Source organism: Globicephala melas, chromosome 11 (assembly GCF_963455315.2).
Source record: "Globicephala melas chromosome 11, mGloMel1.2, whole genome shotgun sequence".
Lineage (NCBI taxonomy): Eukaryota > Metazoa > Chordata > Mammalia > Artiodactyla > Delphinidae > Globicephala > Globicephala melas.
This window is the reverse complement of record NC_083324.2, coordinates 3,693,813-3,717,352: the sequence shown is the minus strand read 5'-3', so window position 1 is coordinate 3,717,352 and position 23,540 is coordinate 3,693,813. Positions and strand designations below refer to the sequence as shown.

At 56.7% G+C, this 23,540-nt stretch overlaps 1 protein-coding gene across 3 annotated transcripts in view; it reads left to right on the top strand.

The window, feature by feature from the left end:
• The window catches only part of GRIP2 (glutamate receptor interacting protein 2), a 91,581-nt gene that overhangs the window by 8,887 nt on the left and 59,154 nt on the right, over positions 1-23,540 (top strand). Inside the window, exons 1-11 of one of the 3 annotated variants that reach the window (XM_060307723.1) lie at positions 7,284-7,352; positions 14,854-14,934; positions 15,204-15,339; positions 16,135-16,280; positions 16,967-17,053; positions 17,595-17,670; positions 18,859-19,004; positions 19,856-20,003; positions 20,111-20,280; positions 22,387-22,512; positions 22,840-22,989. In XM_060307723.1, the coding sequence (XP_060163706.1) occupies positions 7,313-7,352; positions 14,854-14,934; positions 15,204-15,339; positions 16,135-16,280; positions 16,967-17,053; positions 17,595-17,670; positions 18,859-19,004; positions 19,856-20,003; positions 20,111-20,280; positions 22,387-22,512; positions 22,840-22,989 (1,306 nt within the window). In that variant the 5' untranslated portion in view covers positions 7,284-7,312. Of the gene's footprint in view, positions 1-7,283; positions 7,353-14,853; positions 14,935-15,200; positions 15,340-16,134; positions 16,281-16,966; positions 17,054-17,594; positions 17,671-18,858; positions 19,005-19,855; positions 20,004-20,110; positions 20,281-22,386; positions 22,513-22,839; positions 22,990-23,540 lie in introns of those variants that run through there. The other 2 variants (XM_060307722.1, XM_060307724.1) reach the window with 2 other exon arrangements.

The following is a 23,540-nucleotide window of genomic DNA, read 5'->3' as shown; positions in this document are numbered from 1 at the left end:
CCAGGCCCTCCATGTGTCACCCTGCCAGCATCTTATCGAGGGGGCTCAGGAGAGCCCGCCCCTCCTTAAATGTCATCCATGAGGCGGCCACAGTGCCGGGACGCCCCATTCAGTGCATTCTCTCCCCCGAAGCAGGTCTCCATCTGTCAGGACCCACCCCTTTGCCTGCCCAGCCCACCTGCTCCTGCGGGACCTCCGACCCCAGCCATGCGGGCTGGTGCCTCTCCCTACTATACTTCGCACCTTCCCCCTGTCACCCTTTGTCCAGGCTGCCCCTCTGCCTGGAATTCCCTCCCTGCATCGTCTTGGAGGGTTTGGTTCCTATGTCCATCAAGACTTAGCTTAGATACCGCCTCCTCCGGGCAGCTTTCCCTGATGCCCCTGAGTGGCCTGACTGTTTGGCCCCCTTTGTTTTGTTTGGGTTCGTAGTGAATCCTTGTTGAGTGTAGTCCTTTCCACAAGAGACACTTACATTCTGCATCATGTGTAATGTTCTTGGCACAGAGTTGGTCCTGTGTGGGCAGTAGCTGGGCCTTGAACCTGGGTCTCTTGACCCCCAGCCCAGGGTTCTCTCTAGGGCTGGACGTGTGGGGGGGTTGGGGAGGGCACTGCCATGGTGTCCTTGGCACCCTGAGATGAGGACGCGTGACGGGGCTGAGCCCTGACAGCCTGCCCACTTATTTTCCCGTTTTGCTCAGGCACCAAGAGGGCAGGTGGGCAGAGTCTGAGTGGTCCCCGTGGGGAGGAGGGTCAGCCAAGGCCCCCACCCCCACCCAGGGGCTCTCTCAGCACCCAGTTCAGTTATTTTTCTAAGGAACGTAGCTTGTCCTCATTCCTCCCTCCCTCTAAACCTAGCTTGTCCTCATTCCTCCCTCCCTCTAAACCCTTCCATGGCTCTCCAGTATCCTCAGGAGAGAGCTTCGACTTCTTAACATGCCATTCAAGGCAATTATTTATTTTTTATTTTGAATCCCAGGCTCTGGGGGGTGAGCTGAATTCCTCAGTGTGTGGCACACCTGGTCCTGAGCCAGCTGGCACCTGCTCTGGCTGTTTTATCTTACTTTGTCTCCTTCATGCCCTACCCCCACTCCCAGTTACCTCCCTCGAAACCTTCACTCTGTGAAACAGATCTTTACACATGTATGTGCCCTTATAGCACATGTAGTGCTTTATGTATGTTTTTAGTTTACATAAGTGATAGTACAGGGAAATATCATTCTCTTTCCTGCCCTCTCCCTGCCTCCTGTCTTCCCTGCTCTGTCCTCCCTCCCTTCTCCCCACCCCTTCACCTTCCTCCTCCCCCCTTCCTTTCTCCCTTTAACTCACACTGTGTCTCTAAACCTATTCACACAGCTGTGTTTCTCAGCTGGGTTGTCCTCCACACCTCCATGGGGTGTGGCCATCGCATTACCTGTCCCCTCCCGCAGGATGGAGATGCAGGTCATCTTCACCAATGACATTCCTATTCCCGCTTAGGGATCCGTGGGGGGGGGGGGGTCACCCAAGGATAACTACCAGGAGGGAGGGCGCTGGCTCTCTCATGCCTGCCTCAGTTTTCTGCCCCCCAGCAGTGCCTCTGCCTCTCCATCTCCGCGATGCTCACCAGCGCCTGGTCTCGCCTGCATTTCTCATGTTTGCCACCCTGAAGAGTCAAGTGGGAGAAGCATCATTTCCCCTTCACTTCTCTGCTTACCAGTGAGTGGAGCGGCTCTGCATGAATTTGGGGCCGTTTCCTTCACGCCTGGTGCCCTGCCTGTTCATCATCATCCCCGTTTTCCCTTTTCTTCTTGTTTTGCATCGCGATGCATCCTGACTCCATGCTTTTGACCTCTAACCCTGGCAGGTCCCCAAACTCGCACTGCTGGCCCTCGTCATCAGAAGGGAAACAGGCTCAGAGCAGGAAGGGACAGGCCTGAGGCACAGAGAAAATTGGCTTCCAGGTCTCCTGCCCCTGAAGTGCCTTGCGCTTCCCCCTGCCCCTGGTCCCCCCCATGCCGTCTGGACCCTTGCAGCCCATCCCTTCTGCTGCCATTTGGAAACAAGTCAGATCACACAGGACCCAGTTTAAAACCCTGCAGTGTCTCCCCTGGTGCTGCATCTGGAGCAGAATCCCGACTTCTCTCCTCCTCCTGCCTGCTCCCCAGACAGCCCACGCTCGCCTGGAGACTTCTCCCTGCAGCCGCCCTAGGCTCCTTCCCATCCTGTCTCAGCCTAGAGGCACCTCCTCTGAGAGGCTCCCCGACCCCCCACCTCATGTTGTCCTGGCCCCCCTCGCCCTCCTCACCATCTCGATGACTTACCTGTATTTGCAGGGTTTTCTCCTTTGATCTCTGTCCCTCTGCTAGACCAGCAGCCTGAGAGGCAGGCTCTACATCTGCTTTGCCCGCTTGGAAACCTCGCGCCCAGCTGAGTTTCTGGCAGGTAGTGGGTGCTTTTGTGTGACTGAGTGACCAGAGAGGTAGGGCCAGGCCGTGTTCACACTGACCACCTCCACGGGCCCTGCACTCTACAGTTTTTCAGGCGTTTTGTTTATTCACAGAGTTTCTCAACAAAACCCTGTGAACACAGACATCTTCATCATTAAGAGGAGGGAGCTGAGGCTCAGAGAGGCCCCCTGCACGGTTATGGCCCCATGTTTCTCCTCCAGGAGGGAAGCCATTGCAAGTGTCAAGCGTGGAGGCCAAGAGGGAGCCCCAAGGAGCTGCCCCATCTGTGGCCAGGCCTGGGCCTGTGGCCTCTTGGCCCTCCCTAGTCAGAGGATTTAGAGAGACTCCCCAAGAGCAGCAGCTTGGGGACCCCGCCGCCCAACAGTCCCTCTCTTTCTTCCTGTATCTGTGAGTGTGCATTTCTCAGGGGGCTGTGGATGGGGTGCTTGTGTAGGTGGTGTCAGCAGGGCCTGGGCTTAAATCCCTGCTCATGCCTCACACTCTGTGTGACTAAGAGCAAGTGGCTTCACCTCTCTGGGCCCCTGTTTCCTCGTCTCTGAGGTGGGGATGCAATGAGAAGATACGTGTAAAATGCTGAGAACACGGCCTGATACAGAGGTTCTGTGCAAAGAACCAGCTGTGGGTCCTCTCACCTCCCCCCCGAGCCTTGCCCTTCCCTGGTCTCTGCATACAGCCTGTTGTTCTTTGCTCTTGCAGCCCCCTGCTACCCCGTGGCCCTGCCTGCCCCTGTGCCCTCCAGGGCCAGAGGAAAGCCGCGGTGAAGGGTGCTGGGAACTGGCAGGTGTGGGCCTGGGGGCCTAGCCTGGGTGCAGCCCACTGGTGTGGCATTACCCCTGAAGTCAGGTGACGGCCCATGGGGCTGGGGCTATGGGGCAGCTTGGCGGAGTGGGGCGCCACAGCCAGACAGCACCCCCTAAGGCGGGGTCACCTCGTGGCCCTCACCTGTGGCTGGTGGCATCACAGACTGGGTTTCAGTGTCCCCGTCTGTAAAATGGGGGCAACAGTGCCCACCTTATGGGAACGTCTTACAACCAGGAGAGGGGAGGGATTGTCCTGGCCTGGCCCTCGGGGTGGTGTGAGGCGGGAGGGAGGGAGAAAGGGACGAAGGGAGAAGCAGCAGAACAACAACAAAGGGTTTATATCTTGTTATTGAATCGCCATCTCTGCGTCCTTCCCACCCAGACTTCATTTCCGGCTGTCACTCAGGGTCCCTGGCAGTCTGCTGTGCTTATGACTAACCAGCCCTGGGGCCTGAGAGGAAGGAAAGAGGCCAGGGTCCAGGCCCCTCTCTGCTCTGGGGGGCCTCAGACACCGTCCTCTCTGAGTCTCGGTTTTCCCATCTGTGCAGCATGGGGGTGGTTCCCACTTGTGGGGGTCACTACCCCTGGGTGGCCGGGGGCCAGGGATGCCGGTGTCCTGCAGTGTGAGGACAGCCCGCTCAGCAGTGGTGCCAGTGGCTCCCCATTAGGAGACTCTGAGAAGGCCCTGCAGGCCTGGCCGCACGTGGGGAAGAGGGCAAGAGTGTGTGCTGGGCAGACCTTCCGAGGTCTGTTCGCCCTCACTCCTCACGGGTTGGGAAGCAGAGGCTCAGGCAGAAAGAAGTGAGTTGCCCGGAATGACAAGGTTCTTGGGTGGCAGGGCTGGGGTTTGAACCTGGGTGCATCTGGCCAGTGCGCTCGTCTACCTTGAAGTTCTGCCTTTCTGGCCTGGATCCATGCAAGGCATTGGTGTGAGACTCTTGGCAGGAAAGTGGATGGATAAATGCTTCCTGACCCAATATGTAGACTCCCTAACCCTAGAAGTTGGTGCTTTTGTTATTCCCATTGTGCAGCTAAGGAAGCTGAGGCCCAGAGAGGTTTGGACACATGCCCCAGGTCATACAGCAATCCATCTTTCAGTTGTCTCATAAAACCTGAGGACGTGGTGTCAGGGCCTCTCCTGACCATGGAGGGGCTGCCTATCAGCTCAGTGGCCCTGCCACCTTCCCCAGGCGGCCCAGCCCCCATCACTGTCATCCACAGTGTTGGAAATGTAGAACACTCACACTCTGTGACCAGGAGCTGCTGGTAGGCCGGGCCCCTAGCAAACCTGGCTTCTAGCCACAGTGCAGGCCCAGCAGTCTGTCTCCCTTTCCCTCTGCTTCCCCAGGGTTTGGCCGCATTGGGAGAGAGGGGTCGTGTTTGGAGCAAGGCCCAGCAGCAGCTTCACCCACTCTCGGCTCCCAGAAGGGACTCTTGCTGCTCATCTCAGGCCCTCCTCCCTTCTCTCTCAGAGACGCTCTGTGTCTGAGGTCCTTGCAGAGCCTCTCACACCCTTGCTCTGCAACCATCTGTGGTTCCCGTTGCCTGCAGGATAGAAGCCAAACCCATAACACAGCATTTCTTAAACTTCGTATGCATCCTCTGGGGAGCTGGTGAAAATGCAGCTTCTGGTTCAGCAGGTCCGGGTGGGGCCTGGGAGCCGGAATTGCTGAGGAGCCCCTGGCAGTGCCGGTGATGCTGCTGCTGCTGCTGGTTGTCAGACCACACCTGGAGGAGCGAGTGTGGCCAGGCCGCCTGTGGCCTGGCTCCAGCTGCACCTCCTGCCTGGTCTCTTCCTCACTTGTCACTTGGGACTGTGTTCATGGCACCTTCCTTCCCATCCTTCAAAGTCAGTCTCAAAAACACCTCCTCGGTGGACCCCTGACAGAGCTGATTGCCCCTCATCTGCACTCCCAGACCCCTTTATCTTGAGAGGCACATAGCAGCGCCTTTAAGAACAGACCTCTTAGGTGTGAACCTGGCTCCACACTTACAGCTGGGTGACCTTGGGCAAGTCAGTTAACCTTTCTGTGCCGAATATTTATTTAAACCCTACCTTGTTCCAGAATGGAGCAACAGTTGCTTCCAAACCCACCTTTGGATAAAATGAATGAAGTGAAAATGTGCTTGGCGGGCTGACAGGAACAGAGGACAGAGGGAAGATGCTGATCCTTGCCTGTCTCCTGGTGTCTGAGTCCCCACTGCCTGGCACAGCAGGTGCGCAGAGAAATGCTGCGTGGAAGCTCTCCCATAATCCATGGCATGACCTTTCCAGGAGCTTCTCGTCCACAAAAGTAAATTCCAAAGGAGCAGCGAGAGAGACAGAACCACGGCAAGGTTTTGGATCTTCCGTCTTAATTGCTCATTTAAATGCGTCTGTACAGAGAGCAAATATTTTCTACGAGAGGGGGTGGACGGAACTCCAAAGGTCTGTGCACCACACAGCCCTCCTCCCTGAAGCGGCTGTAAATGGGGGGAAAGAGGGCGAGGGTCTGTTAAGAGCCGTGTCCCTTTCTGCCTGGTATGGAGCTGGGACTGCTCCAGGGTGGCTCTCAGTGCCCTGGGGATTGTCAGGGTCTTCATCAACAGCCTTGTTGTGACCGTTGCAGGGCACCGTGGACCACACTGAGAGTCTACATTCCCTTCCTGCCTGGTCCGATTCTCCCAGCAAACGCCTCCCAGTTCAGGTCCCCCCAGTCTGACCCAGTGCTCACCATCCCTCCCATGGCTGGGACCTTTGCATCTCTCTTTGACCTTTGGCCTCACTACTGGCCCAAGGGTCCCTGCCCCTGAGACATACCTAAAGTCATCCAAAGAGGACAGCACCCTTGGGAGGGGGGCAAGGAATATGACCTGTGGATACAGGCATACAAGTGACCCCACCCCATACTCAGAGCCTGGATTGTTCTGAATGTGCCATTAGTGGGGCTGGCAGGAGCCAGCATGGGCAGCCCAGGAACTGTGGGCTGGACTCTGCGGTGGGCATCCCCGCTGAGGAAGAAACTCAGATGCAGTCCCTGGTCCTTAACCACGGGGCTGCACCCTCCCATTTGCTGCAGGACAGAGGTGATTTTGAGCCCCCTTGTTCCCATGCATCTGAGAGCTTCCATGGGAGCCGGGACCTTATCTGTCTCGTTCTCTGCTGCGTTCAGCTGGATGCAATAAGTCGTTAGTTGTACAGGCTGTTGACACCCCGAGTCACTATCGCCCATCCTTCTCCCCAGCACCTCTGCGGTGTCTGGCTCTCAGGTGGTAGCAACACGCACTGGTGGGTGGAGAGCAGGAGCAGCTAGAGAGCTGGAGGAGGGGCCCTGGGTGTCCGTCAGGGTCATCCTGAGCTGGTGCGGAGGAAGCTAGGAGTGTGCCGGGCTGAGGCCCAGCCGGGGCTGGAGTTGTGACCAGCTGCCCCTGCCCATCAACCCGGGATGCACAGCTCGCTCTGTCTTCCCACAGAGCTGGGGGATGCTCTGGATAACAGGCTGCTGGGCTGGTCTTCCCCAAGTCCCACCTTACAGGGAAGGAAACCGAGGCCTGGGAGAGGTAGCTGGAACTTCAGTGGAAGGGCCCAGGGGACTGCGAGTGCAAGGATTTCTAAACTGAGACACAACCTGGCGTCGTTCCACGGCTGCGTTTTATCCGGCTTATGTCCTGGGAATTCTGTGCAAGACTCTGTTGGAATCTGCTACTTAAAAAAAAGAAAAAAAAAAGTTTGGAAGGCCCTGTTCCTCTTTTCCAGGTAGAAAAACTGAGTCTGGGCTGGGAGGCAATCGTTTACCAAAGACTCAGGGCGAGTCAGGGGCAGAGCTGGCCTCAGGGGTCTGTCTGCCTGGGGACCCTGGGGGAGGCCTGCCATCTTCAAAGACCCCTGCCCAGACTCAGGCTGGAGGGGGGGGTGTTGAACCCCATCCAAGGATCAGCCGTGACAAGGGCCGTGTCCCCTTTAAGCAGAGAGCCGCCCGCTGCAGTGGGTGGACTCTTGCCCAGCCAGTGGGAGCTCTGAGCTCCCCTCCCATAGCCCCTCCCTGGCTCCCAAGGGAGTCAGTGGCACCGGGGAGACGAGCAGACATGCTGTGTGGGCTCAGCCGGGAGACCCCTGGAGAGGCGGGTGAGTAACGGGGACCAGTAGGCAGAGTGGCGGGGCCGAACCCTCTGATCCCTCTGGAACTGCCACCCAGAGAGGGGCCTGGGATGGCAAAGCCTGGGACAGCCACTCCCAGACCCAGAGCTTGGAGGGAGGGCAGGCATGGGACACCTGGCCGGTGGGCAGGGGAAAGGGCTGTCTGTCTGACCGTGGCTGCGGGACTGAGTCCGCTGGGCTGTCCTGCATGGCACGGCCGGAGGGCAGTGCTCCTGCCTCAGGCGTGCCCCAGGGAGACGCATCCTGCCCCTGCGTGAGCTGTGGGCGCCGGCTCCCTGGTCAGGGTGCTTTGGGGGGAGCTTCTACATGGGCTCATGGCAAGAGGCAGAGGCCCCGGCGTGGTGCTGTCTGGTCGGTGAGCCTCAGGCTCTGGGAATGCAGAGGGGACAGGTGTTGCTCAGCTGCCACATTCCTGGGTGGGCCCGGGGCTGGGACCCTGGGAGGGGCTCTGGGGCTGGCTAGGTCACCCTTCACTCCATGTCCTGGCCGTCCTGTCAATGCCTTCCCATAGTCGATGTACTCCTGGTGTTACGTCCTTGCAGCAGCTCCAAGGGTAGGGACTGTGGTCCCAGTGGACAGACAGATGGGGAAGCTGAGGCTCGGAGGGGCCAGTGGCTGACCAAGGCCCATAGTGGCTGAGCCGGGATTGGCCCCCTGATGACTTTCATAGCAGAGCTCCCCCAACCATGCTTCCGAGGGCCCGTGAACTTAGGCTCCCACCTCCCCGCCTGTCGCAGAGGGCAGAGACAGGGTTACCCCTAGGTCCCCAGATCATAATAATGTGGTTAATAATAGTAGCTTACAGCTGTTGAGACCTTACTCCGTGCCAGGCTCTGTTCGGAGCTCTCTCTGTGCATTTTCTCATTTAATCCTCACACCACTGTGTATTCAGCACTGTTATTCTCCCCATTTTACAGTTGGGGAAACTGAGGCACAGAGGTATTAAGTGACTTGTCCAAGGCTAAAGCTAGAAGTAGCACAGCTGGGATTCGACCCCATGCGGTCTGCCCCTGCCCCCTCCTGGCGACTCCACTGCCCTCCTGGCTTGGGCACATCTGTCCTCTCAACATCAGGCCCAGGAAGTGGGGTCACCTGGTCCTGCAGTGGTCAGAGCCACAAGGGCAGCAGTGCCCTGGAGACCTCATCTGGGGCACCGCCAAGGAGGTGTCTTCCTCTTCCTCATGGAGCTGCCCCCTCTACCCAGGCTCAGGCCTCAGCATCGCCTGCCTAGACCTTAGCCCCAGTCTCCTCCCTGGCTTCCTGGCCCTCATCCCCCACCGCACCCCACCCCCTCCATGCTGCTGTAGGAGGGAGTTTGCTAAAACTCAGGTTTGATCACAGCTTCTTATCCTGGCATTCAAGGCCCCTCATGATCTCCCTGGCTTTTTCTCTCTCTGATGACTTCCTTGACCCCCACCCTCACCCCTGCAGCCCCCACCCTAGTCTCCTCCCCAGGTCACAGAGCTTCATGATCACACGTGTCTCACTTGGTGTCAACACTGAGGCTTTTTTAAAGAAAAGTCTAAAGAGGGAGCTTCAGGCACAGTGGGATCCAGGTGCTCAGTTAACATGATTAGGACTCCAGGTCTCTGCTTCTTTTTAGGTGAGCTTTATTTCCACACAGACTCCTCTCCTTGAGGCTCCCAGAGGGCCCCTAGTACCTTAGAGCTTATGGTCAGACAGCTTGATCCTCCTCAAGGAAAGAGAACCTGTTTCCAATAGTTTCAGCAAACGTCCCCAACAGGTGGCCACTCCCTGCACCCTCCACATTTCACAGAGCAGGCTGAGACCCTGAGCAGTCAGGCCACATGCAGTGCTCCTCAGGGAGAGCCAGGCTGGGGTTTGGGGCCAGTGGGACGCAGTGCCCAGGGCCCTTTCTCCTCCCCGATGGACTCTGCCAGCACGAGTCCTTTCTCAGGCCCATGCCCTGGCCATGCTGTCTTGGTCCTGGGAGGCTTGTTCACCCCACTAACCCTGAGCCCCTGCAGGAAGGGATGTGACTGGGCCTGGGGCACACAGTAGGCTTGAAAGCAGATTCGGGCAGGAAACTCCCATGCCCCACAGTGTCCACCCTCCTCTGACTCCTGGCCACCAAGTGGTCTTTGTTCCCAGCTCCTGGGAAGGCTCAGACAGGGTGTGTGTGTGTCGGGGTGGGTGGGAGGGTACTTCTGCCATGGCCTGAGCTGCCCACTCCTCTGGGGGGCCCTCACCAGAACCACCTGGATCTTCTGTCAGGCCTGACCTCCTCAGGGCCATGGCTGTGGGAAAAACCCCAGTTCCCAGACCACGGAGGCCAAGGTCTCCAGACCCAGGGAGGCCTGGGTTTGCATCCTATCTCTGCCTCTTCCTGATTCTACGACCTTAAACAACTCATTCCACCTCTTTGATCCCCATTCTCCTAATCTGTAAGTGGGAATTGAATTTCACATGATTTACCGAGAATTTACTGTGTGCCAGACTCTCTATGCCAAAAACAGCAGTGAACAGAGAGGCAAAAAACAGGCAAAAAACCAGCCCCCCAGGGCTGACATCATAGTGGGAAGGGGCAGATAGGAAATGAGATCACTAAGTTAAAAGAAAAAAAAAGTGAGGTCTGCTAGGTAAGGAAGGCGATGGGAAGTGCTGGAGGTGTTGGGAGTGTAGGTGTAAGTTCAAACAGGCCGCTTGGGAAAGATGAGAAGGTGAAGATTCCACAGGTTCCTGAAGGAGGTGAGGAAGGGGGTTTTGTGGGTGTCTGGAAAGGAGCATTCTTGGCAGAGGGAACAGCCAGTTCAAAGGCCCTGAGGTGAGCCTGAGTCTGGTGTGTGGAATGGTGAGGAGACCAGCGCACTGGAGTGGAGGCAACCCAGGAGAGAGCATTAGGAGGTGAGGTCAGGGAGGCCTGGGGACTGTCAGTTGTGGGGAGAACGTTTGCTTTCATTCTCCGCCGGGTGGACTGAGTCCTCACTGCTCCGCTGGTGACCCAGTTTTGTGGGTTTGAGAGGGACGTGGGAGAGCACAGACCCAGAAGGCCACGGCCCCTCTGGAGCCTGCATCCCTGCCCCACATGACGTTGGGGCCATCGTGGTCCCATGGAGGGGGGTGTCAGCCCAAGCGTGGGCTCAAGGCCCAGTGCCAGGGGCCCCACACACCTTGTGGAAGAGGGATTGCAGGGCTGGCAACCTCTCTGGTCGTGTCCAGCCTGTGGGTGCCCGAGCGCTAACGTGGGCCTCCTGGGCGCCGGTGCTGCCTCCCTGGGCGCCCCTCTTTTGGGGTCTTTTGCCCTTGTGTTTGGAGGGAGAGAGCAGAGCTGAGGATTAAGGATGTGGTCTGCTGGGGGCCAGACAGACCAATTCCAGTCTGTCTTCTGCAGCTCCCCAGCTGAGTGGCCTGTCTGGGCTTCAGTCTCCTTGTCTGTAAAATGGGATTGTTAGTGAGCTCGCAGAAGAGTTAAACATGTCAGTGCCGGTCAACATGTCAGTCCTCAGTCACCCCAGGACTGTCATGGGGTGAGGGGAGAAGGCAGGAGGGGGCCCATGGCTCTGCCGCTTAGGAGCTGTGTGACCCCAGGCAGTTCCCTTAATCACCTCTCTGTGCCTCAGTTTCCTCATGTATAATGTGGGGATGATCGTGACACCCACCACATAAGATTATCATGAGGATAAAGTGGTAATAATTTAAAATTTCTTAGAATATGGCCTGGGTTCAAATCCTGCCCCTGCCCCTTACAATGGGAAGTCGCCTAACCTGCCCGTGCCTCAGCTCCACCATCTGTGAAATGGAAATAACGATCATCCCACCTCAGAAGGTGATGGGGATACGTGAGGCAAAGCTTGCGAAGCACCTAGCACAGCACCTGGCACTTGATCAGGAGGAGTTGATACCATTACTAATGGGAAAATCTTTCTAACGAAGTGAGTAAAAGGGCCGGGGAGAGAACTTCCATGTGTCCTGGCTCTGTGTACCACATAACCTCGCTGATGCCTCCCACCAACCCACGAGGTGGGCACTGGCTCCTCCACTGTGCCGAGACTCAGAGAGGAGAAGCGACTTGTCCCAGATCCCTTAGCCAGTCGGCAGCAGATTTAGGATCCAAAGCCCATCCTACCCTTTCCATCGAGCCAGCGATGCCTTCGGAGGTGGGGCCGACCCATCCAGGATTGGCCGATCACTTGTCGGAGTGCAATCAGCAATGGGCCGCTGTGTGCAGTTGTGGTTGGACCCAGGGGCGACTGGGGGCCCCCTTCTCCTCAGTGGCACTTGGGCCGGCTGGCCCTGCTGCTGGCTTTCTGTCAAGCGGTTATTTTCTCTTCAGCCCAAGTTGAGCCTCCGGGCATTGGTTTTCCCAGTGGCCCCTCTCTGATGGTGAACGCTCCCTCCTGGAGTCCCGCAGAGCCAGGCATCAGTCACGCCCCCATCGACAGCCCTCCCCAGCCCCCGCTTCCCAAGGCCCTGTCCTGCTTAGGCGGGACCCTGACAAAGGCAGCCTGGCCAAGGGCTGACTTCCTTGTTCCCTTTCTCAGAGCTCAGTGGCTCCCTGGGGCTCCAGAGAAACGGAGGTAATGAAGGCAAATTAGCAATGCTTTCAGGAGAAATAAAATAAAAAAGAAACCCATCCACCCGGGCTGCAGCTTGGGGGCCGGGGACCAGGTGTGCGGTCTGTGCTCAGCACGGTGTCTCTCCCTCCTGCTCCCCTGACCTGCCCAGCCTGAGTCGGCCGGATGGTCTGGCATTGCTGCGAAATGAATTTCCCTCTGAAGCGAGTTCTTACAGGACAGATTGACTGAAGGAAAAAGCTCATAATTGCCCATTGCTGGAAGGAGGAGACAGGAAAAACACTCGGATAAAAATATCTCTGTTTTTTGTGCACTTTTCCAGCTGAAAATTGGTGGGAAAGATGTTTTTGAAAAGCCTTCATCTATAAGCATATAATTACCAGGTCCCAGAACAAAAAATAGAGAGAGAGCGGGAGAGAGCAGGCATGTTCTCCGAGGGAGGAGGACTGGGGTCCGAACCCTCCTGGGGTTTTCTATAAATAAAATAATTCCCTCAAATTCTCATGCCTGGGCTGGTTGGAGCCAGCGATAGGGGGAGACACCCCCGTTTTACAGATAAAGAAATAGAGACTCAAGTCACACGGTTAACTAGCAATTCTGTCCTTGCCTTGGTTCTTGGTTTGAATGCTGCCTGTTTCCCCCTGACCTGAGGATGTTTGTGAGAGTGGGGCACTGTCCCCTCTGAACAAGCATCAGCAGACATTGTAGCATTCCTTATGGGTGCCTTTCTGAATGTGGCAGGGGTCTTAGATATCCAGAAGCCCCGTATCTGGCCATCAGCTATCCTGAGTGGCCTCCACCGCCGAGAGAGGTCATCAAGGCCACACCCTAAAATGCACGTGCGTTCTCTACAGAAGAGTCTCTCAAGTCCTCACTTATTGCCCACTGACTCTGCACACAGTTGTATGAGTCTTGGTTTGCATCATCACACAGTCAGGCCTGTCTGACAGCTGAGCCCAAAGGCAGCAGACCCCCACATCTCAGCTGTGCCAAGTGTGCCATCGCAGCCCAGTTTGGCACCGTGTCATTCACTGGATCAAAATTTGAATATTGGGATGAGGAAAGGGCAGAGAGGTAGTGTTGAAGACACACCACAGAGACACCGCAGGAAATGGGTGTTCTGCTTCAGCAGCCAACATCCCACACCCTCTGCTTCAGAATCAGCGTTAACCCACCGCTGTTCCGCTCCATTCTTTGGGATTCTACGGCTCTGAATTTGGCAAACTTGATTCTCTGCTTTCTTGTCCGTAGGAGATAATCTTCCCCCTCCCCCACCTCCAGACTCCTAAACTTGGAGCCAGCAAGCTTATCTCTGGTCTTCCCAGGACAGCCCGGGGAGAGAAGGATTTTCCAGTGGCAGAGTCTAATTTGCATGGGATAAGACAGATTTTAATTCCAGAATTGCCCACATGAAATACCAGAGATGTTCACTGTCACACAGTTGATAGAACCCAGTCTTTTTAATTTTATTAGCTCAGAAACGTCTTGTTGAATCTAAATTAAGTGCAAATTAGGGAACCGTAATAGGAGGCTTTATACTTAATGGGGTGTTGCCTGAATCCGTGGCTGCGGATGTGAACACAGGGCCTAGGGGTGGGGGAGGTGAGCAAAGCTGCTGGGGGCCAATTCCCGGGGCCCTGGAAATGATTCGTTATTTCCCACCTTCTGGCAAAGCTAAGGGAACCTATCCCTGGTCCGGAGAAGCCATTTCTCAATGGTTAGAGCTGCAGGTGGTGAAGGTTCTCAGGCTTCCTTGGACCCAGGTTGAGCTACAGCCTTGACCCCAAGCTGAACCTGACCCCGACCCAGCCTGAGCCCCACCCCTGACTCTAAAGCAGTGATTCTCAGTGAGGGGCAGGGCGGGGTTGGGGGCGACAGTGTGGGTTGTCTAGAGTCATTTTTGGTGTGGTGACTGGGGTGGGATGCTACTGTCATCTAGTGGTTAGAGGGCAGGGATGCTGCTAAACATCGTACAGCAATCCAGCAAAAAAGAAATGTCAATAGTGCTGAGGTTGAGAAACGTGCTGTAGATTGTAGATTTCTGGTTCTGACTGAGCCCGGACTTTGGCCGGGGTGTGGCCTGATCTTGACCCAGGTTGACACCACCTCTGGCTGAACGCTAATCTGAGCCCCTCCCCAACTCGTGAAAAGGATGTGGCTGGGATGGGGTAAGAGGCTTCTGCCCCCAACTGGGGCTGATTTCCTCCCTAGCCCCCTCTCTCCCCCTCCTCTGAAGAGTGAGGAGGGGGACAGTCCTGTGAGAGGCCTTGCTGTGGCCAGGGGGCTGGGGAGGGAGTGGCCTGCCCACAGCTGGTGAATGGGCGTGGGGGCAGAGCAGGGAGGGGGGCGGGGTGTAGGCTTGGGTGAGGCCTGAGACAGCAGCAGAAGCCTGGGGGGGTGTACAGTGCCTGGAGGGGCAGGGGTGGCCCGCTTGACGGTTTGCCAGTTGACCTTACCCATCTCAGTCCAGGGCTGAGAAGAGACTTGTAGAAGGAATGTGACAAAAAGAACCTGGTCAAGGGAGCCTGGAGCATGGGGCAGGGTGGGCAGAGGTGCCTGGGGTCTGGTCCTGGCTATTAGCAGAGGCTCTCGTGGCCAAGGGTTGTGTGACCGTGGGCACAAGTTGTCCCTCTCTGAGCCTCAGCTTCTTTCTGTATATGTGGAATGATAGTGGTGGAGATGGTTAATCACTGGACCGTCGTGCAGAGCCCAGTCTGGTGGGTGCTCCAAAGAGCGTTACTCAAGAGCACAGACAGAGTTGCCCTTGCGGGGAGAAGCCATGAGGCTCCTCCAGCGGAGACTCAGGTGGAGCTGGTGGCAGGAAGGAACCCCTCTAACAGGCCACATCCACGAAGCAGAAGATTCCCAAGGCAGGAGCGCTTTGCCTGATGGAAATGACAGCGGAACTCAGGGCCTTTCTTTCTCTCCTGCAGACGATGGGCCTTACTCCAAAGGAGGCAAGGACGCAGGAGGGGCTGATGTGGCTCTGGCGTGCCGCAGGCAGAGCATTCCAGGTAACCAGCCTCCTCTCCTTCCCCTTCTCTGTCCTGGAGCACAGAGAGCTCCAGGTGGGGGTCAGACAGCATTGTCTCTGCAGCTAAATCACTTTGTGACCTTAGACTAGTCACTTAACCTCTCTGATCCTCCTTTGTAAGGAGGATTTCACCCAGTGTCATGCAGCCAAGGGTACTGAGGGGACTTACCAAGTATTGGCCTCACTTGTCCTGGAGCTGGGGGCCTAGAATTGCCCCACGCTGCCCACTCACCCCCTATCTGTCAGCAGAGGAGTTCCGAGGGGTCACCATGGTGGAGCTGACGAAGAAGGAAGGCAGCACGCTGGGCCTGACCATCTCGGGTGGCACCGACAAGGATGGGAAGCCCAGGGTCTCCAACCTGAGGCCTGGGGGGCTCGCAGCCAGGTGAGAAGTGGGCTCAGTGGGGGCAGCAGGAAGGGGGCCAGGCGGCAGTGGAGGAGGGTACTAGGGCTTTCCGCAGAGCAATCAGACAGCTGTTTCCTGGAGCACCTAAGAGCTTGGTGTCTGTGGAGGGAAGGCCCCCAGTGGAGGCTGGGATTCTAGGCCCCGGCTGCTTCTTTCCCTTTGCACCAGAGCTGACTCAGCTCGGCCACAGCATCCCATGCTCGCCGCTCTTGGGCCCTCCAGGCCTTTGCATCCTGTTCATCCCCCCACACTGCCTCTGGGAAGCCCCCAGCACCCCAGGCTGAGGCAGGCGATCGGCTCTGCTGGCACAGCCCTGTGTGCCACTTCTGCACACACTGCCTGCACCTATTATTTTACCTCTGGGGTCCCTTGGACCATGAGTTCCATGAAACCTAGGAGTTAGCCTCTCTATCACTGCCCCTCTGGGCCCAGGAAGAGCATTAAGGAATAGCAAAGGGGGTGATGATCTGGCCACTCTGTGGGCTGTCTGGGGCCGGTTAGAGCTATGACTATGAGGGTGACACCTCAGCAGGAGGGAAAGCGGGCAGACCAGCATCAGGGGAAAAGCTGGCCTGGGTGTCGGGCAGGTCTAGGTTAGAATCCCCACTCTTCTAACTCACTTGCTGTCTGACCCTGGATATGTCTGACCTCTCTGAGCCTCAGCTTGCCCATCTGTAAAATGGGGATCCAGAGACCATAAGGATTCAGTGGGAGGGGGGACATGAAATGCCAGCACCTGTCACCACGCGTGTGCTCTGGCCTCCTTTCTCCCAGGAGTGACCTGCTGAATGTGGGCGACTACATTCGGTCAGTAAACGGGATCCATTTGACCAGGCTCCGCCACGATGAGATCATCACTCTGCTCAAGAATGTGGGAGAGCGTGTGGTGCTGGAGGTGGAGTATGAGCTGCCCCCGCCCGGTGGGTGCCCTTGGACCGGGAACTTTCTCCACTGCCTTGGTCATGGGTGGACAAAGCTGCCTCCTTGCCAGCACCTGGGTGGTGGGTGGGCATCATGCCAGCTGGGGTGGACTGGTCCTGGGGACTGGCCACAAACACCCATGCTGCACCTGGGGCCTTGCCTACAGCTGCAGTACGCTGTCACCAGGAGGTGGTAGGGACCTGCTTATAACCCCTTGTCATCCTGCATATTTAGTTTCCAGATGCTTCTCCTTTAGGAGGGAAAGTTTTAGGAATGTCACTGAATAAATTGTTCCCCTCCCTCCCATGCTGCACTGAGTACAGTGGCCTAGGGTTTAGCTTAGCTCTGAATTTTCAAAATTGGTCTGAAGTCTTGAAATTTGAGTAACTGTCTGGAATTCAGCTCTGGCCTAAGACTGTGAGCCATGGACTCAAGCCTGAGTTCTACTGTTATCTCTGTGGGAGCATGGGCTGGCCCTTTCCCCTCTCTAAGTGGTGGACTGAGTGGGTTTTAGGGAAGAGTGTGCCTCTAAGCTTCACTTGTCCTACCTGTAAAATGGAGCAAGGGGAATTTACCCTTCCTGTAATGTCTTTGGTCACCCAACTCTCCTGGAATGAGCTTTGGGGACATCTGCCAGCTTGGTGATGCAACTGAAGGACTCAAGGAGTCCTCCATTTCTCCCCAGCCCCTGAGAACAACCCAGGGATCGTTTCAAAGACAGTGGATGTCTCCCTCTACAAGGAGGGCAATAGCTTTGGCTTTGTCCTCAGAGGTCAGTGTAAGAGTCACATTTGGGGTCAAGGGACGGGAAGGCTAATGCCAATTCTATGTATGTTCTATTTTGCTCTAATGAATTACATACATGTATAATCTTCCTTCTGACTTTTAAGAACCATTAAAATCAAGTATTAAACGGAAAAATTGGCCAAGCAACAAAGTGGCCAAGCAACCATTAAAATCAAGTATTAAATGGAAAAATTGGCCAAGCAACAAATGATTGGGGGGAGTGAGAGGGAAAAGTTGTAACAGAAAATGAAGTTTGGAGCTGCCTAGCAACGAGGGGAAAAAGGGAAATAGGATGAGGTCACAGGAAAGGAAGCAAGCTGTTTAATAGAGAGAGGACTTTGGTCCTATTCCCTACTTTTTGTCCGAACTCTGGGTGGGATTTGCAGTTGATATCTCATAGGAGGGACTATGAAAAGCAAGCACAGAGTCCTCAAGCAGATTTAATTAAGGAAGCCTGCTTAAGGTCTGGGTTGGGGCCTCCGGGCGCCAGGGAGGGAGTGGATAGATGACTGTCGAATTCTGTCCAGGAGGTGCTCATGAAGACGGGCACAAGTCCCGGCCGCTCGTCCTGACCTACGTGCGGCCCGGCGGCCCTGCCGACAGGTGAGCCTTAGCCGGGATGCAGCTTACAGCCTCACCCTGCACTGCCCTCCCCCAGCTCCCCTAGGAAGAAGGCAGAAGGGACATCATACACATTCTCCAGATGAGCAAACTGAGGTCCAGACAGGGGACACCCCTGCCCAGAGTCGCTCAGCAGATTATTGGTGGAGCCAGCACTAAACCCCAAATGAGAGCTTCCCCCAACCTTTCTTCCCCAAGGTCCTGCTATCTCGAGGCGGTGGGGGGGGGGGGCGGGGGCGGGATGGGGATGGAGAGTGAGCTTTAGTGTCATATTACCCCTTCCCTGGCCTTCATTTTCCTGTCTGTGGAGTGGGTCCAATAGTGCAGCCCCTAAGAGCTGCTGTGAAGGAAGTGTGGGGCATGGTGACCAGCGTCACTGTGGTTCTCTGTGATGCAGCTTCCCCAGTCCTGGCTGCGCTGCCAGCCTGGCCCTGCCTGAGCCCCGCTCAGAAGCTCAGAAGCACCAGGAGGAGAGAGTGTGGAGTAGGAACACACCCAGCTTCCAACTCCTGACCCCATGACCTCCCAGCGGGAGATTCCTGGCCATTTTAAGAAATGCCTGGAAAGGCCTTGTCAGAAATCTAAACCTGACCTTGGGACGGGTCTGTGATGAGTTATTCATAGAACCTCCCAGAATAGCTTTGGCCACCTGTTTGGGCAGGCATTCCAGAGCTGGGATGTGACCCAAACCAAGGTGAACACCTCATGCCCCTCCCCTGGGGCCCAGTGGAATTCCTTCCCAGGCATGTTTCTCACCAGCCCAGAATCACTGCTGAGAACCAGGGTGGGGACCTGGGCAGGGACCGCTGTGCTGGCAGCTCGAAGCCTCCAGACTGCCCGCCCCTGATGCTGAGTGGCCCGGCAGGGCTGGGACCCTGTCGGGGCCCTGGTGGTGACCTCGAAGGGCATCTCCAGCTCAGACGCTGGAGGGCTGAGCTGGGACTGAATTTATTAAGCGCCTCTGGGAGGGGTCGGAGCTGACCCGACCCCCGTCTTCAGTGCCCGCTTCAGTTATTCAGCTGCTTCCACATAACCTCCCTGGTTCTTTCACCCACATGTGCATTCCTTCCCTCATCCGCTCTGTCCCTTTCTCCTTCTCCCGCACCCTGCCCTCCCTCTGTTCTCTGGCTCGCGCTGGGTGAGGCTGACTGACCGGGCCCTTCCCCACAGGGAGGGCTCCTTGAAGGTGGGGGACAGGCTACTCAGCGTTGACGGGATACTGCTGCATGGGGCCAGCCACGCCACTGCTCTGGCCACCCTGCGGCAGTGCAGCCACGAGGCACTCTTCCAGGTGGAGTATGATGTGGCCATTCCAGGTGAGTTGGGGGCCTAAGGGCTAGGGTTGGAGCAGGAAGAGGCCCAGGGATAGAGGGAAGGGGGTAGCAGGTATAGATCCTCACCACTGCAAAGGCTGTGTGACCTTGGCCCAGTCACAGCCTCTCTGAGCCTCTCTGGGTAGTAATACTCTGCCAGGTGTTGTTTGTTGCACTGGGGATCCACCTGAGAACAACACAGATGAGGTCTCCATTCGCATGGGATATTCTGGTGGAGAGAGACGGACAATAGATGGAATAAATCACATATAGAGTGTGTCAGATGATGATAAGTGTGTAAAAAAATCAGGGAGAGAGATGGGAAGGCTGCGTGATGCCCTCTAATCTGCAGCTGTCCAGGTGAGAGAAAGGTGATGGTGGCTGGGCCAGGGGCTGAGCTGGGGGATAGACGGGGTCAGATTCGGGAAGTACAATGAAGGTCCACTGGCCTGGTTTGCTGATGTTTGGACATGGGGGTGGGGGTGAGAGTAGGAGGAGCAGGGTTTTGTTTTCCAGCCACTGGGTGGGTGAATGGGATGCCGTTTTCTGAAAGGGGGAATGCTCGTAGTGAAACCCACAGTTCCGTGTATTCAGTCGGCTCTCGAATATATGCGAGCAAATTAGTATTGTCCAGCAAAGGCCTGGGCTCAGAGCCCCTGAGACCTGAATTCCTACCCCTCATCTGCTTCTGAGTGGCTGTGTGACCTTGGACGAGGTCTTTGCTTCCACGCACCTCAGTTTTCTTGTCTGTAAAGTGGGTGCAGTGATCCCTCCCTGGCAGTGAGGGTTAAGTCGAGATGGAGAAAGGTGCTCAATATTTGCATCTCAAACTCTTCTTTCCTTCCACTTACCAGACACAGTGGCCAACGCTTCAGGGCCCTTGATAGTGGAAATAACCAAGACACCAGGGTCCACCTTGGGGATCTCGCTCACCACCGGCTCCCACCGGAACAATCCAGTCATCACCATCGACCGCATCAAGCCGGCCAGTGTGGTGGACAGGTGGGCACCCACTGAGAGCTGCCACGGCGTGGGGGCTGCAGGGGGAGAGCTGCCCAGAGCTCTGTCCAGCTGGACCAGCCTCCCCCTTTGCTCCCTGACCTGGCCAGGAGTGGGGCCCTGCATGCCGGAGACCGCATCCTGTCCATTGATGGCACCAGCACTGAACACTGCTCGCTGCTTGAAGCCACCAAGCTCCTGGCTAGCGTGTCGGAGAAAGTGCGGCTGGAGATCCTACCTGCGCCCCAGAGTCGGCGGCCCCTGAAGCCCTCAGAGGCAGGTGGGTCCCCTTGGCAGACCTCAGAGCTCAAACCTGAAGGCTAATGGACCAAAGCCTTGGGCAGGCTAAAATTTACTGGAACAAATGTCCATTCCCACAGGGAAGCTCGAACTGTCAAGTGCAGCAGCTAAGGGTGGGGAGGTGGGGCGGATAAACAACTTGGGTGTTTGATTTGACAGCTTGCTGGCATGGTTGGCCCAAAAGCTAGTTCCATCACTGGTTATATTAATAGAAGTATAAGGGCTAGAACAAGGGAGGGGACAGTCTTCTGTGCCCTGTGCTACTCAGAGTTTGGACCCTGGACTCAGCTCAGGGCCCTCGGCAGGTCCAGAGGAGGCAGCCAAGCAGTCACGGAGGGCCTAGAGCCACCCCTGTGAGGGGTCGGGGCTCCCAGCTTGGACCAGGGACCTAGGCGCTGGGCAGTTCTAAGAGCAGAGGGAGCAGATGGTCTGGGGTCCCAGAGGGCAGAGCGGGGGCCTGGGGCAGGCTGGAGGGTGGTCAGAGGAAGGCAGCCTCCTGCTCAGGGCAGGCAAGTGCTTCCAGCAGCCTAACCCTTGGGTTTCGAGTTCACATCCCAGCTTCGTCCCTAACAGCTGGACAGGTGCTTTGCCTCTCTGAGCCTCAGCTGCCTCATCTGTAAGTAGGCGTCAAGACCCCGAGTGCACAGGCTTGGTCAAGGGGGTCAGGCTGTGAATTCCAGCCCTTGGGGCACAGTGGGGGAGGGGGGCGAGGATGGAGTCTGCCTGCCCCACCCTTTGCAACCCCAATCTTCCAGAAGAGAAAAATTCTGCAGATCAGATGTGTGAGGACCGGCATCTCTGGTCTCTGCCAGGGTCGGTAAGGACCCCGACAAGCCACAGCAGGGGCTGATGGAGGAGGCTTTGGGGCTTGAAGTCCCGTCCTCTGTTCCCCTACCCCCTGCTGTGGTGCCTGGGCTTCCCACGGGTCATGTGGGTTCACCCACATGACAAGTCTACAAGGTTGGTACAGAGGTGCCGAGGCGCCCAGTAGGGCAGGTCCTTCCAAGAGCACACAGCTGCTGACAGTGCCCCTGGCTCTCATTGAATAAGCCTCTGCTAAGCACCCAGCACTGCTGTAAGCACATCATACGTGCTAACTCATTCTGATCCTCCCAGCTTCCCTAGGGATTTGTCCCATTTTACAGATGTGACAATGAGGCACAGGGGGGCTAAGTGACTTATCCCAGTCCCACAGCTGGTCAGTGATGGAGCCAGGATTGGACCCGGCTGCTAGCCCCAGAGGTGGCCCAGCCCCCGGGTGGGGTTGGAGTCACCAAACAGGGAGGCAGAGTCAGTGGGCTGAGATCACCGGGAGACCTCACCCATCCCTCCAAGAACATGTTGCACCAGGCTGGACATCCCCCCACAAGTCCTGCAGCAGAAGGAAGAACCAGTACAGGGCCTGGGGCAGTGGGTAGGAGGGGGATGCTGGGGATGTGAGGGGGGCAGGATCTGGTAGAGGGTCTGCGGGGTCCCCTGGGAAGCAGATGCTTAGCTGGAGTAAAGAGTTCGCTGGGGTTGATGCCTGTGGAAGGTGGAGGGGAGGAAGCGGGAACAGCCTCAGACTGCGATGCAGGTCCGGGCAGGCCTGGGCCAACCCAACAGGGACCCAGGTGGCCCCCGAGAGCCCAGCGCGGGGCAGAAATGCCAGGCCCTGGTGCCCTGCGTGCCCAGCCCCCGGCCCAGGCTGCAGCACTGCGGCAGACTCCGAAGGTGCTGCAGCTGGTCATCGTCGGCAAACTGCACTCCTTGGAGCTGACCGGTCAGTTCTTGAGCTCCAAAGCCAGTCAGCCTGGTTCACATCCTGCTCCTCCAGCACCTCCCAGCTGTGGGCCTTGATCTGAGCCAGCTTTCCCTCTCCTGTCCCTGCCTCTCGGGCTGAGCCCTGAGCACAGTGCCCGGCACACGGTGGGCATCCAGGACGTGCCGGCAAAATCTCGAATGCCTGGCTTGGCTTGGGAAACTCTGCATCTTCTCTTCCTGCTCTCCTCCCCTCATTGTGCGGGCAGGAGCTCATCCTTCATGGGTGTGGTGATCCAGACCTGCTCAGCCCCCAACGTCTGTCTCTCCTCTTTCTCCGCCACAGTGAAGGTGCAGAGGAGCGAGCAGCCACATCGCTGGGACCCCTGCATGCCCTCCTGCCACAGCCCCCGGCCTGGCCACTGCAGGACACCCACCTGGGCCACCCCTGCCAGCCAGGACCAGAGCCGATGTAAAGTGCCCTCCCCGCTGTCACTCTCCCCTATTCCTAGGGAGGGGCTGGAGCCTGCTTTATAGGGAAGGAAGCCAAGACTCAGAGAAGTCAGGGGTCCTCACAGCATCACCTCACACATTAGTGACGAGATGGGCCCCTGTCTGGAAGCTGGGTTTCAACAGGTCTGTGAAAACCCTGCAAGCTTTGAGGCCCAGAGTGGGAGAGACTGGCTCGCAGAGGTCACACAGCGAGCACGGTGGAGGGGGGAAGGCATCCCTGTGTCTCCCTGAGGCAGGGTGAAGGGCTCTGCTGGGGCTCATTGTTCTGTGCTCTCATCTCCCCCAGCCTTGTCCTCATCTCCCTTTTCCTCACCGACCATGAACCACGCCTTTCCCTGCACCAATCCCAGCACCCTTCCTCGCGGATCCCAGCCCATGAGCCCCCGGACCACAATGGGACGGAGGAGGCAGCGAAGAAGAGAACACAAGAGCTCATGTAAGCCATGGTCTCTTCCCTCCCCTCTGGGCTGCCTCTGTGCCTGAGAGAGAGATTTGCCAAAGGGTATGGGGTATTTGGGGCAGGGCTGGGGGTGGGTGGGGGGCATCAAATAGCATGCGTGGTACACCAGGCTGCTGCGGATGGTTGGGCAGGTTGTGCACTGCACAAGGGCACACCTGAGGGGTGACAGTTACTTTGTACACTTTGTCTTGTATTTTTATTATGAAAAATTCCCAGCAGGTGGTGGCAAAGTGTCTTGAGGAAAGGATGCCTTTTCAGATTTGCACGAAGGTCTCACAGTAACTCCATTTCATTTTTCTCTCCTTCAGCCCTCTGATCCATTCCAGGGTGTGGTGTTACTTTGTCTTTACCACCTCTCTGACATTTGTTAATTTTCCCTAAGACAGAGACACACAGGCCTGAAACTAGCCATCCAGAATATAGTAATTTTTAGTTTTATTAGATATATATTTCTACTTAACTTTTGCTTATAAACATTTCTCTTTATTTATGATCACTATATATAGTTCCTTTTGAAATGAAGGTAT